This window comes from Ambystoma mexicanum, chromosome 13 (genome assembly GCF_040938575.1).
Source record: "Ambystoma mexicanum isolate Mex_15411 chromosome 13, UKY_AmexF1_1, whole genome shotgun sequence".
Lineage (NCBI taxonomy): Eukaryota > Metazoa > Chordata > Amphibia > Caudata > Ambystomatidae > Ambystoma > Ambystoma mexicanum.
Genome location: NC_090938.1, coordinates 71,255,405 through 71,270,082, shown reverse-complemented (window position 1 = coordinate 71,270,082; position 14,678 = coordinate 71,255,405). Strand labels below are relative to the sequence as shown.

The following is a 14,678-nucleotide window of genomic DNA, read 5'->3' as shown; positions in this document are numbered from 1 at the left end:
ATAGGGAGGATACTATATTAATTTAAAGTTCCGCCTCCTATCACCCAACTAAGGTTGTTCAGAACATGAAATGAGTCACTTGTTAATGTCTTTTAATGTGTCTGGTTTTAAACGTTATATGAATTTGGTATATTGATGAATTTGTAAGTCTTTTTTTCGTAATTACAATGTGTTGAATTGAATTTGAATAAAACTGTATTTCTAATGATTTTTTAACGAATGGTATAATTGATTTTGATTATATTTTTGTATTGGTAATAATTGTCGTATGAATGGTGCATTGGCCACTGTCTTGTTATCTTATGGATACTGTATTATAAATGCTGCATGGTTTTGATGGATTCTGTAGATTAGAAAAAACGGTGTTCCACCTGAGTGTTTTGAAATTGGTCACCTGCTTCAGGCCAACTCACTGGCATGCCTTGGCATCTCCTTCTGACTTGCTGGTGCTTCCGCAGTTCTCTGCGGGGCCTTCCTTTGCTTCTGCCAGCTCTGCTAAGACTGCTGCTGCGTGCACTTCCTCACTGTGATCTCTGGTGCATCTACCATACCACAGAAATCCACAGCATGTCAGGAGCTCCTCTCCCACATGGTGTGGCTGGCTTCAGAACTGCTACCCGCTGCACAGTCTTTGCATGGTCATGTTTCCCCAACATTTACTGCGTCTTCCACACTGCGTCCTGCTGCCTCCACGACTACACAATCAGCTTTTGCTTGTCCTTGCACCTAATGTCCATTTATACTTTTAAATATCCTGCTCAGGTGCTTTCTCTCTCAACAACTAGACCGCTCATGATCTTTCATCAACTCCAAGTCCCTGTTCCTCGTCCAAGTACTATGGGCATTATGGGACTTGGAGTCCACAATTGGTTTTAAGTCAAAATCATCAGAATATTTACAGTAAGCCATTAAGGCTTCAGGGATATTAGGGGAATCACTTAGAGAGGTCTCCCACTAACCTTCATATGAGTCCCCTCCAAAGTGATCCTCCCACATAATACGATCCCCAGCATCAGGATCAGGTACCGGCTGCCTTTCCCTGGCCACTTGAGGAGAGGCCCATGTCACATAGCCTAAAGATACAAATAATAAAGCTTCATCTAATAAAATAGTCCTAATCAAATTTGAAGCAAAATGTAGGACCACAAAATCAATGCGTGATTCAAAAAAGTATTCCACCTGGAGAAGAACAGATGAGGATATCAATCTTAACTGAGGGATCGCTTAAAAAAGTGATAGTACGTTCTGCCTACTTAGCACGACTTGGGAGCAAGGGACAAATCATCTTTCCAGACATAAACAGAAGTGAGTTGCCCCTTTACACACAGCCGGTCTCTCTCTCCGTGTAGGGCTGTCCTGTATATTTACCCAATGTGAGAGATTAATTTGGTATTGACAGTAGGGAACATCCTTGCCTAGTTCTCGTCATCTTTACATACAGGCTGACCATTAATTGGTTTCTGGTTAGTCACAAGGGCAGTATTAAGCAATTTATCAGACAATTGCTCAATACATGCTGATGGGCTAATAAGTGGAAGCTGTGATGTAGATGATGAGAAGACCTTTTATTTTGTTTTTGAAGGGATAATCCTTTTTCTTCCTGTCTGAAAGAGGAGGGATTTTGAAGTTGATCTCCTGCCTGCCACTCCCAAACCATCTCCAAGGGAGTTATCCAATTAGTTTGTTTCCATAGCATTTATCGAAAGATCTTGGTTATGACCAAAGTCATCTTTTTCCGGACTATTATCAAAGTCATCATCCTCCGCACTAGAGTTTTTCTGTAAAAAGACTTAGATCGATAGAATTCTCTATGGGTTGCCGATTCGCCATCGGCTTTAAAACATGTGTTATTGAATTTTTCCCCGTAGCCAATTTTGTAGTTATAATTGTGCCTTTATTTTATCTTTTATTTGTGCTATTATTATTTTTTAAATTGGTTGCGCCATCTCCAAGTTGGTCATTGATTCCCAGGTTATTCGGTCTTGCTTTTGTTTGAAGTGAATTTGGTGCAAGGTCTATTACTTCCTCTCTAGTGCAGAGGGCACAACTTAGTTTTCTTAAAAATTTACGAGAACCTCCATTTTATTTTTTTGAATATCTTTTCAGATTTTTCAATTTCTTTAATGAGGATTTCAAGGAAGACTCATTTGAAGAGGGATTACGGGGTTGAATACTAGTGAATATTATGCCACCATCACTTTTTATCATGAGGTTAATCCTAGACTAATCATTAGTATTTTCTTGATGTTGAAAATGATAAATTATTGGCTCCCCGTTGATGTTTAGTGTAGTACAATTAATAATGTAATGTGATTCACTTCTTTAAGCACAAATAACACCCTCCATGAATACCATTTTACAGTTAATTTGAGTTATAATACTTTTTGATCTTTGAAATCTTGATTTATGCTCTCGTATAATTTGACCAAAGAATTCAGAATGAAGTTTAGAGCAAAAATGGCAGAATTTTCCAGCAGTGGGGCTCGAGTACGATTCAACAATTTAGACAAATGTATCTGTGTCACCGAAGGTTGGTAAGAAAAAGCTGATGGCTCGAATATTTTCGAGATAAACTCCCCCCCCCAATAAAAACAATGAAATTCAATGAGCCTTTCAGTGAAAAGTGTTCCGGGGATGAATGAACATAGAACAGTCTTTCGAGGCCACCCCTGGTGATTGCAGCCTCCTTTATTGGCCTAAGACAACTGACAGACAGGGTTAGGGGTCTTTTCCCGCACAATTTGATTCAGTTTTGAATTTATAAACGGATCTGGTGTAGGCCCCAGAGCCGCGACAGCTTTGCTTCTTAGAGCATGCATCCACAAAAGGATGACAAACTGTGTGACAAGTAGCTCTTATGAGAGTATGATAACAAGACGGAGTTCTTTCAATCTAGCAATCACGCAGAACAAGCAAAAGAAATTGAGCATGCCAGAAAAGCAAGCATGAATGTGCAGGAACTAGACTAGGCTGGGGCTGTACAAGGGGTGGCGTAGCAGGACAGGGCTGGATCACCCTTTACTTTGCGAAGTGATAATACCGGCAATAGCAACACTGAGACTACTCACAGCTCAACTCACGGTTCTACATTCCAACTACAAAGTTTAGCAGCAGTCTACAGCTCCAACTCCAGTTTCACGCTGCATGACCGCTACAGCCACGACATATTTGCCAACATGACCCATTCCAATCTGTAGGTGCTTATCAAGTTCTATTTCTTTCATTGCACTCTGGGACTTGTAGTCTGAGTTTTATTTTGGGAAAAATTGAACTACAAGTCCCAGGATGCAAAGAAAAAACCGGGACTGGATAAGCAGCTACAGATTCGAATGGATCATGCTGGCAAGTAGGCCACGATGACACAGCTGGGAACACCGTCTCTTGCTTCTGCACAGAATGTTTGTAACGCTCACAGCGAGTGAGGAAAGGACCTGGCTGCATTGAGCACATCCGCACCTCCTACACCAGTCTACGAGGCTGCTTCCAACGCCTGTCAGGGCTCCCAAAATGGATTTAGCTCCGCCTGCTCAACGGTTTCTACAATACTTTACAAGCTTACAGAGCCAAAGCCTCATACCCTACAATGGTTTTGTCTTGCTCACTTCTGAAAGTTCTTGTTTCCTATTTTTACAATTCATATTCCATTAGCCAAACTAGTTACTAAATGTGGAACTCCAAAAAGTACTGGATATCAGCAGGTTACCCATTGTTGCCCTGACCTGCCCTGCATTACTGTCAGTATGGATTATTGTTGGGTACTCATTACGAGGCCCTCCATATATTTTGGACTACAACTCCCAGCACCCCTAGCCAGCACAGCCAATGGTGAAGGATTATGGGAGTCACAGTCCACAATATCAGGCGGGCCACACAAACCATTTTGAAACATACTGTCCATAGATTTTATTTTAATAAATAATTTTTAAAATGTAATTTTAATATTGTAACAGAATCTGTAAACAATAAATTCAGTTATGAGCCAATACAAGTACAAATAGATTATGAAATTCCAGCTCGTTATTCTATGGATTCACCTGCACACTAGTGTAGTGTGTAGAGAAGGTGGAAATAAAAGGAGAGCTGGAAGATGAAGGGGGTAAAAGCAGAAGGCTAGTCGCAGCATTACATATAGGGCCTGATTCATGGAACGTTTTCCTACGGGATTGCGGCCATTATAAAACACTTCCATGAATCAGGCCCATAGTTTTTGCCTGTGTCTTCTATGATAGACAATCTCCATTCTACAACTTCAAATGTGACTAAACACATTTCAACATCGGGTTGCCTCCAGATTCCAGAGCCTCAGTAACACACTTTTAGCACGCAAATGTGCACAAGAGGCTATTGAGTTTCGTCCTCTGGTACTCTTGTGCGCAGTCCTCAAATCTGTGCATGATAAATACTTCATATATAGGAGGACTAGTTCCTCCTGCACCCTGGTTGGCCTTACCTGTATCAATATAACTCAGGACACATAGAGTGATGGACACGTTGGTCTTCTGAAAGTAAAACTCCTGCCGCAGGGAGCTGAAGAACCCATCGAGAGCAAACTTGGTGGTTGTGTAGGGAACTGTAAATGGAAGGGCTACTTTACCTAAAGAGAGAAAAATGGCATGTACCACATCAAAGAAGACAAAAAATCATGATAATCTTGCTTTGTACATTATCTTGTTACAGTCATCATGAGGTGGAAAGCCACAGACACAGATCTGATTCCAAGTCATAGCTCGCGAAATAACTGAGATGCAATTTGCGGGCTTCTCTCTGAAAATCATCATAGACCACTCAAGGGCAGATTATTCTAACAGTGCACAGAAGTTTCGCCTCTGATCCCTACTTAGACACATAGGGCCTCATTCCAAGTGTGGCGAACTGGAAACAAGGGTGCCGGTGGCACCGGCGGGTTGCCGCTGACCTCGGAATGAGGGACGTAGTTTTGGGTGCAGCCAAAAGGCTATAATAGCCTGCATGGAGGATTCTACTGAAACGGCTATGCACAAACACGTAAATACGGGCCAGAGAGACTGTAAAAGTGAGATTGCAGTGTTACTGGAAGGTCATCCTGTCCCCTGACACAAACCCCATCTTTTAGGCCTAGGTGCTGCACTTTTGAAGAGTCCACGCTCCTTGTTTCATCGCGAAGAACGCCCTGCAAGGTTGCAACATGACTCTCATACTGAAGACCTTGTGCAGCCTCAAAAGTTGGTAGTTGTGGCCATTGGGGATCGGGGGGTCACTCTATACTGTTCCGTGTGAGAAGACTTTCGGGCTTGTTGGCTACAGTAGAGTAGGCCTCTAGGGGAAAGGAGCAGGGATTCTGGCATCTGCCCAGTGATTGTCTGACAAATGCCTTCTTGGCCTTGCCCACGATGGGAACAAGTTCCAGCAGGCCACTGGGCACAAGAGCTCTTTGTGTTGGGGGGGTTTAGTTATCTCTCATCTTACATACCGAGGAAGGTGAAATGGGCGACTGTGGTCCTCAAATTTCAGGAAAAACCACAACTCTTTCACCCAAAGGTTTTGCTTCTTGCCATTGATGGCAGGAGAGCGATTGCCAGATGTTACATTTTCTGTGGTGTTATTGGACCTGAAGAAAGTGACGGTTCACCTGTTTTGCGGATATCCGTTTTTGACTTATCTTACAAGGATACCGCATTTTAGTTTGTGTTTTTATGGGTATTATCACATGAGACTGCTTTACCAGCACATTCATTATTTTGTGGACTAATCATATGGTTGTGCACATAGGGGTGGGTCGAATAATACAAAAGTCCCCTCTTAAATGCTAGATGGGTTGGTCCTGCCACAACCCGTCTTTTGTTTTTTAGATGTTTATGGATATATTTCATAACCAGTTGGTACCAAGTTGTTGGCTGGCTAGATAACTAGGTTGAGTTTAGAGGAGGGATAACTCTCCTTCAATCTTAGTTCTTCCCTTAGGGACAGTGACAGGTTTAGCAAAGGGTTGGAGATTAATTCCAAGCCGTAAAAGGGATTGGTTTCAGTTCTTGGGTCACCTTTGTGTGGTATAACATCTCCTACCACCACTTAGTACACATACAGACCGCGCTACAGACATCTGCCACAGGTGTAGCTTTTTGTGCCACGACTGAGCGAACCACGACTAAGCTCTCCTCTTTACACCTGTTACTCTCTCCTAGATCAGTGGCTAAACAGACCTAAAGTGCATTAATCCATCAGATCTTTGGACCTTCTATATGAATAACATTCTCATGACACGCCACACATCCCAAATTGAAGCGCATCCATTGAAGCCTGGATGGCGAGCATACATACCTAAAGCTGAACCCAGCAAAAAGGAATCTGTCCTACTCAGTCACCCCTCAAAGCAGTTTACCATGCACCTTCTAAGTCAAATTACTTGGGGTCCCTATAAAGAGCACTCTTACCTTGCAACAACATTTCAACAAAAAGGCCCAAACTGCCTGGTAGCTGCCACCCCTCCTCCTCAAGATAAAACCCTTCTATCTACTGGAGGACCTCAGCAGCACAATCCAGGCCCTGGCAATCTTCCACATTGATGGAGGAAACACATTGATGCCGCCCAACATGACACAGCATGACTTAACACATAAACAAGAAACTACCTATGAGTAAACAACCGCTCGAAGGCTTGTGTCAAAACTGGTGTGCATAGACAAAAAGGAGGAAAAATGTCTTCTCTTTCTACTCTCTTGCCTACTGGAATGCCATAGTGGTAGGACCCCAGAATTTGCTCTTGCAATTCAAGAAGGAACTCAAGCACTTACTCTTCAACTAATGCCTTTGGTGCCACCTGGGTTTTTTCATTCCTGCATCACAACCCACCACCATGTCTGGAACATCTCATGCCACATAATGTAAGCCCCCTTGCTTACCTCATATGCTACCATCAATGGCATGTGCAAGGCTACATTGCACCTGGCTAGGATTGCTCTATGCAAATCCCCCAATAGACGTACATACAAAGACAAACTAACGGTTCACTAACGGTGCCTCCTGTCACGTTGACAGGCCCATTTCTTCATTATCTGATTCAGACTTACCAGCCATCGACGAGACGACAATAATGCTACCACCACTTTCCTTCAGCATCGGCAGCGCCGCCACAGTCATGGTGGCATAGCTTAGGAGGTTAATTTCTAGAAGTTTCCGAACGTGGCCAACGTCGCCATCGAAATAGTTGAAGTAGGTTTGTCCTATGTGATTAAGGATTAAGAAATCCAACCCTCCTGTAAATAGACATGAAGCTCATTAAGACCTATATTATGAGCTTAAAATGTTACCTTTAATTATATGTGTTCCCTCACCCCCCACAAGCAGAGGAAAAGTAGCAGCAATTCAGTGCATTACACAACCACCCAAGATGAAAATAGGAGTTTACTCAGAGTTTTAACCAACAGCCACTCGATTATTTCTGTTGGCAAGAAGGCAGAAAATATAAAGTACATTCATAATTGGAACCTAGGGAGCAAAAGACTAACATAGATTGACAATTATTTAATGTATCCCTTTAAGCTGTGGGGTCTGAGACGTGCTCTCACTCTGCATGATGAGAGATTAGCTTGCATTCAAATTCATCCAGAGAGGGTATGTGAGAAGGAGTACAGGCAGCCAAGGGGAGCCCGAAAGAGAGCTGGGTGTCATCTGCATAACACTGAAAGTTGGAGCAGAGAGCAGCGATGCCGTGGGCGAGAGGTGTCAGGTATTGGTTGAACAGCCAGGGGGAAAGGTTAGACCCCTGGGGAACACCACAGATAGAGAGAGAAATAGAAGAGAGTAAGGACCCCAACTAGACCTGGGAGGGTCGATCAATGAGAAAGGAGGTCAGCCAGGCCAGGGCCTGATAAGGGATACCCAAGTTATCACGAGGCGATTGAGCAGGATGGCATGGTTGACTGTATCAAAATCAGAAGAAAGATTGAGGAGAATGAGGACAAAAGGAAGGTGAGAATCAAGGTTAGAGAGCAGCTCTTCACAGATGTTCAGGAGAGAAGTTTCTGTGCTTCTGGCTGCTTTGAAGCCAGACTGGTGGTCATGGAGACAACCAACATATTCAGTGAGAAGATTAAGCTGGAGATGGCCAGCTTTTCCAAGCGTTTGCCCAGGAAAGGAGTGATGGAGATCGGGCGATAGTTAGCCGGGGAGGAAGGATCGACAGAGGGCTTCTTTAGATGGGGGCACACAAGGGAGTGCTTAAGGAGGAGGGAAGGTTCCAGTGGCAAAAGAGTGATTGCAGAAATCCGCCAGGGCTGGAGCAAGGGCATCAATGTGGTCCTTGATGTTTCTGGATGAACAGGGAAGATCCTGTTTTGACGAGACTTTCATAGATCGGACCGGTCTATAAACATTGTCAGGGGTGAACAAGGGAAAGAAAGAGAAGGGATGAGGAGAGGCGGCCACAGGCAGGCCAGGAGTGGAGGAGGCGGAGGCGGTAGAGGTAGAGAGGGTGGACAGGATGTCCTGAGTTTTAGTGATGAAATGAGAAGCCAAGGCCGTACAGAGGGAACAGGAGAGGTAGAGACTGCCGCGGGATTGGCCAGCTCCTTGCAGATTTTGAAAAGTTTGTCTGAGTTGCTAGATGCCGCAAAGATGTGGGCTTGGATGTGTGTGCTCTCCTTGGCGAGGACAGAGAGTCTACTGCCTTTAGAACAGGCGGCAGGCCAGTTTGTCAGAGAATGCACCTGTAGCCCTCCATTTCCTCCCAGCCTCCCTGCACTTGTGCTTGAGAGTGAAAAGGTCAGAGACGTACCAAGAGTTGCACTTGGATTTTAGCTTCAAGCAGATCCTCATGACAGGGGCAAATACATCAAGAGTGTCAGAGATAGAAAGATGAAGGTTAGATAGGGCTGTGCTAGGATGTGAGTCAGCGAAAGCTGAAGAAGGAGGGGAGAAAGTAGTGATGAAAGCCTTAACTGACACACGCTTCATGAGCCGGATGACCGAGAAGGTAGGTGGCAGTGCTGGAGTCAGCTTGGCCTGAGGGGTAGAGAGAGAGAGAGATGTGTGGAATGGAGAGAGTGATCACTTCAGGAGAGAGGAGTGGTGAGAGGGTTGAAGAGGGAGAGATCTGAGGAGATCAGAACATCCAGGGTGTGCCCTGTAGAGTGAGTCGGGCCAGAAGGAAGAATAGAGAGAGAGACAGAGTCACAGAGGTCGTGGAAGAGTCCCGCAGAATGACATGAAGCATCCAAGTGGATGTTAAGATCTCCGAGGTTGAGAGGTAGAGGCGAGGAAGGAGAAGTGGTCCACCCACTCAGAGGAAGGAGGCCACCTGGCCGGGCGGCCGGTCTATAATGGCCACAGTGAGAAAAAGGCCAGGAGAGATAGAGACCCCTCAGACCAGGTCTGCAAAGGAGGAGTAATCCTGCATAGGAATGATAGAAGCAGGGATCCACTCTGGGAAGGTCAAGGCTACACCCCCACCAGGACGATTGACAAAGGTTGTAGAATTTGCTTGTGCCCCTCTACAGGACTGCCTAGCCACTGTTCTGAAGCCCGTCATGAGAAGGTCATTTTAGTGTCATTGAGGTTGTACATACCAAGTACCTTCTCGGCCTCCTTCACCACCCGTTCAGCAAACTCCATGTTGTCCATACTTCCGGCTATGTACTGAGCAGATGCCGCCCCTAGCTCGAGGCATTTGGAAACCACCTGTCAAAGAACGATCAAGAATTATGAGAGATGACGATCTGGTTTGTCCAAAATATACTTTGTGGCTTCTTAAATGTTGGAACAATTTGGGGATAACATGACCACAAACAAACTCTTACCTTCTCCCAGAATAAATGACCACAGTGCACTGTGTTTTTAACTTGCCCTGATCATTGCAGTGTACCAGAACCATCATATTGTACAGTGAGGTTGGTGCACCGGTGATAAAGAGACCAGGTGAAATGATTATAGCTTTTCAATTTTTCAGTGCTTCATATCATCTCTTGTGGTTTATGGCACACATTTAAGAACCCCCACCCACTCCTCTTTTAGGAGCTCGGATGTAAAATAACAAGATTGTGTCCCTGTGGAGGCAGTACAGGGATATCAGTGTATAGATAGCTACATCAAACGAAGATAGAGAGATCAATCACAAATGTGACAAATATCAAGGACTTATTCATTAAATTGATTTTTTTAATACAATACTTTTTCAAAAGTCAAGGGACAAATAAATAACACAGGTCATTACAAGTCTGCTGGTCCGGAAATGAGGGTGCCGGTAGCAGTGTACATGCAACCTTCCTGGACCGGCAGACTACAACTGTGCCTGCTGGTGCTTTTACGTGCGACAGGGCTAACCTGCCAGGCGCAACAGCCCCGTAGGGACAGTTGTCATGGAAGCACCGGCACCATTACTAACAATGCCGGTGCTTCTGACTCCCCATTCCCAATGGGGATTAACATTTTCCGTTGCCTGATGTCCCGTGCCAGCGAGACTTGTAATGTCCCGGTGGCACTGAGATCCCAGTCGGTGGAAACGGTGTTACAGTCTGGTGGCAACTCGATGGTAGCACCGGCGGGTTACCGCCAGACTTGTAATGACCCCTGAATTTGTGAGTTTTGAAGACTGATCTTAAAAGAAAATGAATTTAACTTCATTGTTTCCAACACTCTTGATATTCTTGCCTCTGTAATGTCGACTGAAGCTTACCAAAAAGTGCAACTCTTGGTACGACTCCGAACTGGCTACCCTTAAAAGCAAGTACAGGGTAGCCAAACCAAAATGGGATTCCTCTGGTGCACCCTCGGACAAACTGGCCTGCTGCCTCCTTCAAAGGCAGTATAGACTCTGCATATGATCCAAGAAAAGAGTCTTTATTGAAGCCTCAATTTTCTCACCAGCCTTCTGCCCTTGCCCCTGGTTGCCCTCGGTTACGATCCATGAGTGTGGTATCTCTCTACACTTAACCCATGGTCTGATGGATTGGGCACACTTGGTCCCTATTGAAACCCCCCACACGCACTTCCTTTTCTGTTCACCTGCATAATCTGAATGTACCATGCCTAGTAAGATCGTTTATCTTGTCTTCCCTATGTCTTCCCTTCCCATGAATCGCTGCGCTTTGAAACACTTGTGTATAAGCGCATAATAAATAAACAATCAATCAATCAATCAATCTATTGTTTCAGATAAACTGAACATGTTATATGCTGATCTTTACAGGTGTAATTGTGCGGGTTAGGTACTAAAGCTAAAACTGCACTTGTGAAAAAAATGTATTCTTTCAATGTATGCTGGCACCAGGAGAATAGTTGCCCTTGTAACAGGCACAGTATAAGCTTTGATGAGATCACAAAAGAGAGGCAAGTGGTTGGGTTTGGGTCACCCTGGGTGCTGGGGTTCTCTGCCCATTCTGTGATGCTGGTGGCATACAGAGGATGCTTGATGGCCCGAATCCCACCACTAGCCTCCATCAGTGCATGGAAATCCCAACTCTGGCACAGAAAGTGTAACTTAGATTTCGAAATGAGGAGCTTGAGGACTTCAGAGCTTGCCACCCACGTGCTGCACGTTTTCACTAGTAAATGTCACTTAGCAGCCCAGAACAGGTACTTGAGTGCTGCTTGGGGGGCGGGGGGGGGGGGGTGCTGCATCCAGTAATGCAACGAATCATACATTTTAGGGGAGACCAGTATTCTACAGCACAACACAATGATGCAGTCATTGAGTCAGGCAGCTAGAAAGGAATCACAAACTGACTGCAAGATGGCGGATAGCCTAGGTGTTCGGAGCTGAGGGGCGGTGCTCTTCACAAGTCATCTCACATGGGGAAACTGTAGTACACCCAAGTATATAGCAATCAAAAAGTCAGCTCCTAAACCAAGCACAGCGGCCACTCATCTCACACTTACAAGACCAATTACAACCTGCACTAGAGTCTAAAAAGCAAACGGCCAGAGGGGAAGCTGGAAAGCAAGTGAGGAGGAGAGAGAGAGGTCGGAGTGAAGGAAGGGAGCAAACGGGAGCGGTAGTAGAGCAAACATATAGAGAAGTTGGAGAAATCCTTTCGGAGGAGAGTGTGGGAGAAGATTCTGGAAGGAAGGGCAAAGTCAAGAAGGTGATATCTGGGCCAACAGGCTGTTCCGCAGTTGCTAGAGAGTGGCTGGATGAAGGCCCAAAGATATGCTTGAGATGCACACTTAGGATTGGTGAAGCCTACTCGGGGGTCAAGCCCTAAAAACAAAATGGGGAGACTCATCATCATCCTCATCATTAACTTTATTCAGAAAATAAATCTCCATTAAAGTACAAATTTCACAATACAAAACATTCAAAATAAAATTTACATTAATATCCACATCGTTCTTGATGTCATAGAATTATTATACACAGAGTATATGTACAATAATAAAACCAATATTGACTTATATAGATCCAAACCTTAGCTTAACATACACATGCACACGCATCCCTGCACATCCTTCTGCTCTGTCAAAATAGTACCTCTTCTAGCCTCTAGCATTCTCTTGTTAAATGCAGAGCTTAAAAACTTAGAGACTGCTAACACATATGCAGGTTGGGTGCAACATTTCAAGGCTGACGGGATTGATAGCTGGGCTAGGTGGCTCCAAACCGGGGTGAGCCAACGCACCCTTTCCCGGCAATGTGCCCTACAAAAAAAGAAAAGCTGCAGCTCATCCTCATGCCCCTTGCCATAGGGAGGGACGTGGAACAGGACCCACTCTTCCACTTGGCAGATCCATGGGCCAATGGGAGTGTGCCTAATCAAAACTTTTCAAACCAGCTTTTTAATTTCACTACCATCTGCAGGTCCAGATATACCTCCGACCCCCAGAAGTCCCTAAACTGGAAATAAGCCCTAGCTTTTTTCTCCCATTAAGCAATTATCAACCATCATATTCCAGACTCATTAACATACCAACTGAATGTGGTGTCACCAGAAATTAGCATATCAATGTGCCCTCGGATAAAAGTGTGGGGACTTCCTCCACCCGCGTGTACCCTCGACTTGAGCCCCGTCTCTACTACAGTACTATGTGGCAAGGCAATGTCTGTATTTATCAATGTTATTACGGTCCTTCTCTGCCAATTCACAGATCATTGTTGCACATTGTGTATAATGTAATGAGACATAAAAAGAGAGAGAGAGAGAGAGAGAGAGAGAGAGAGAGAGAGAGAGAGAGAGAGAGAGAGAGAGAGAGAGAGAGAGAGAGAGAGAGAGAGAGAGAGAGAGAGAGATTGAATCACTCTGTGGTCCATGTTTGTATGCTGTGTGGTGTCCAACGCCTGACCTTGTTGGACGAGCTTATGGTTCTGGGAAGTGGTGTCTAGTGGAGGAGCCCTGGAGGGCTAATGCGAGAACTCAATGACCCCAGCAGCATCCAAGAGAGAGAAATTGTCAAGGAAGAAAAATGTGAGACAGTATTAAATCCCAGAGACTCTGAGTGGTGTTTGAAGCTCCTGTGAGACAGCTTTGAACTAACAGGAGAGATGAAGGACTTAGGACCACTGACCAGAAGGAAATTAAGGCTATAGTTCTGTGCAAGGCATCTTGTTATACTGTTTCCAAAACTGTTGGTTTAGTCAACCCCTCATCCCTGTTGTGAAAATAATAAACGGAGCGGAAAACTTCAAGTTGGTTTCAAGCCTCTGTAGAACCCGTGGCCGGTTCATAACACTAGGGGAAACATTTCCCTTCTGCAACAATGCATTAAAAGAATAAGCTTTTGCACAGAGCAGTTTGCTCCATCAGGCTAAAAACATCCATAATTAGACTTGAACTGGTGTAGAATATCTGTAAGGAAGCTGCTAGTTTGGCAAGATGTGTGAAGTTGGCAATGCACCCTGCAATCATCGACAATTCTATGTTTTGCCCACACAGTTTCGGGAGAGGGGGTATGGCCCCTAAAAATGACTGCATTAGGAGTCCTTCTAGATGGTCTCAGTTATACAGACTGCAATTATGCTCCTATTCTCAAGGCATTCTCTTAATATAGACTTTGGATGCTGACAGAAAAGGGAGCTGAGGAACAGGATTAGGGAGCTATTAGTGAGCGTTTGAGGTTAAAGCCTCTTCCTCGCATCCTTCGAGGATTTCTTTCAATTTATGCTAGTTCTCTCTCATTCCTTTTCGTAAATTCTATCTAGTGAAAATGGTCCCCACCATAACTTTTATTGTTAGTATTATTATCTTTATTGTTTTGTTTAAAATCTTTACAATTTTAGAAGAACATCAAATATTTTCCAAAAATTTACAATACCATTACAAAATTCGCAAATATATATCGATAAAATTATTAAAACACACCCATTCCTAGATAGTGTAACATATAATTCATACATCAATCTTAATTATCTTAAAATTAGGGCCCAGGTGGATACATTTACGTGCAAAATAGCATTTACATCATCCTCAGCTATAGAGATCTTTTCTTGGCGTATCTCCATTTTAAATAAATCAAGCAGAACTGACATTGTTATCTTGTTTTAGGTCTGAGGCAGGGTACAGTTTCATCAGAGGTTCAGCCTATTTGATCATTCTAAAGCACATACGGTATACAGGAATGTATGTACTTTCAATTTTAAGGCAGTTGTATTTCCGTGTAACATTTCCTTCCACAATTTGTCTCTATCAACATTAGATGTATCTAGTACAAATTTTGAGAAACAATTGGTTCTTTCTCGAGCTAATTTAGGGCAGACCAAGAGTAGATCGGGC

At 44.1% G+C, this 14,678-nt stretch overlaps 1 protein-coding gene across 1 annotated transcript in view; it reads right to left on the bottom strand.

Moving 5' to 3' along the window:
- The window catches only part of LOC138520874 (11-beta-hydroxysteroid dehydrogenase 1-like), a 72,741-nt gene that overhangs the window by 24,035 nt on the left and 34,028 nt on the right, over positions 1-14,678 (bottom strand). Inside the window, exons 4-6 of the mRNA XM_069633281.1 lie at positions 9,543-9,654; positions 7,047-7,232; positions 4,451-4,594 (exon numbers count right to left, since the gene is read on the bottom strand). Of these exons, the coding sequence (XP_069489382.1) occupies positions 4,451-4,594; positions 7,047-7,232; positions 9,543-9,654 (442 nt within the window). The remainder of the gene's footprint in view (positions 1-4,450; positions 4,595-7,046; positions 7,233-9,542; positions 9,655-14,678) is intronic.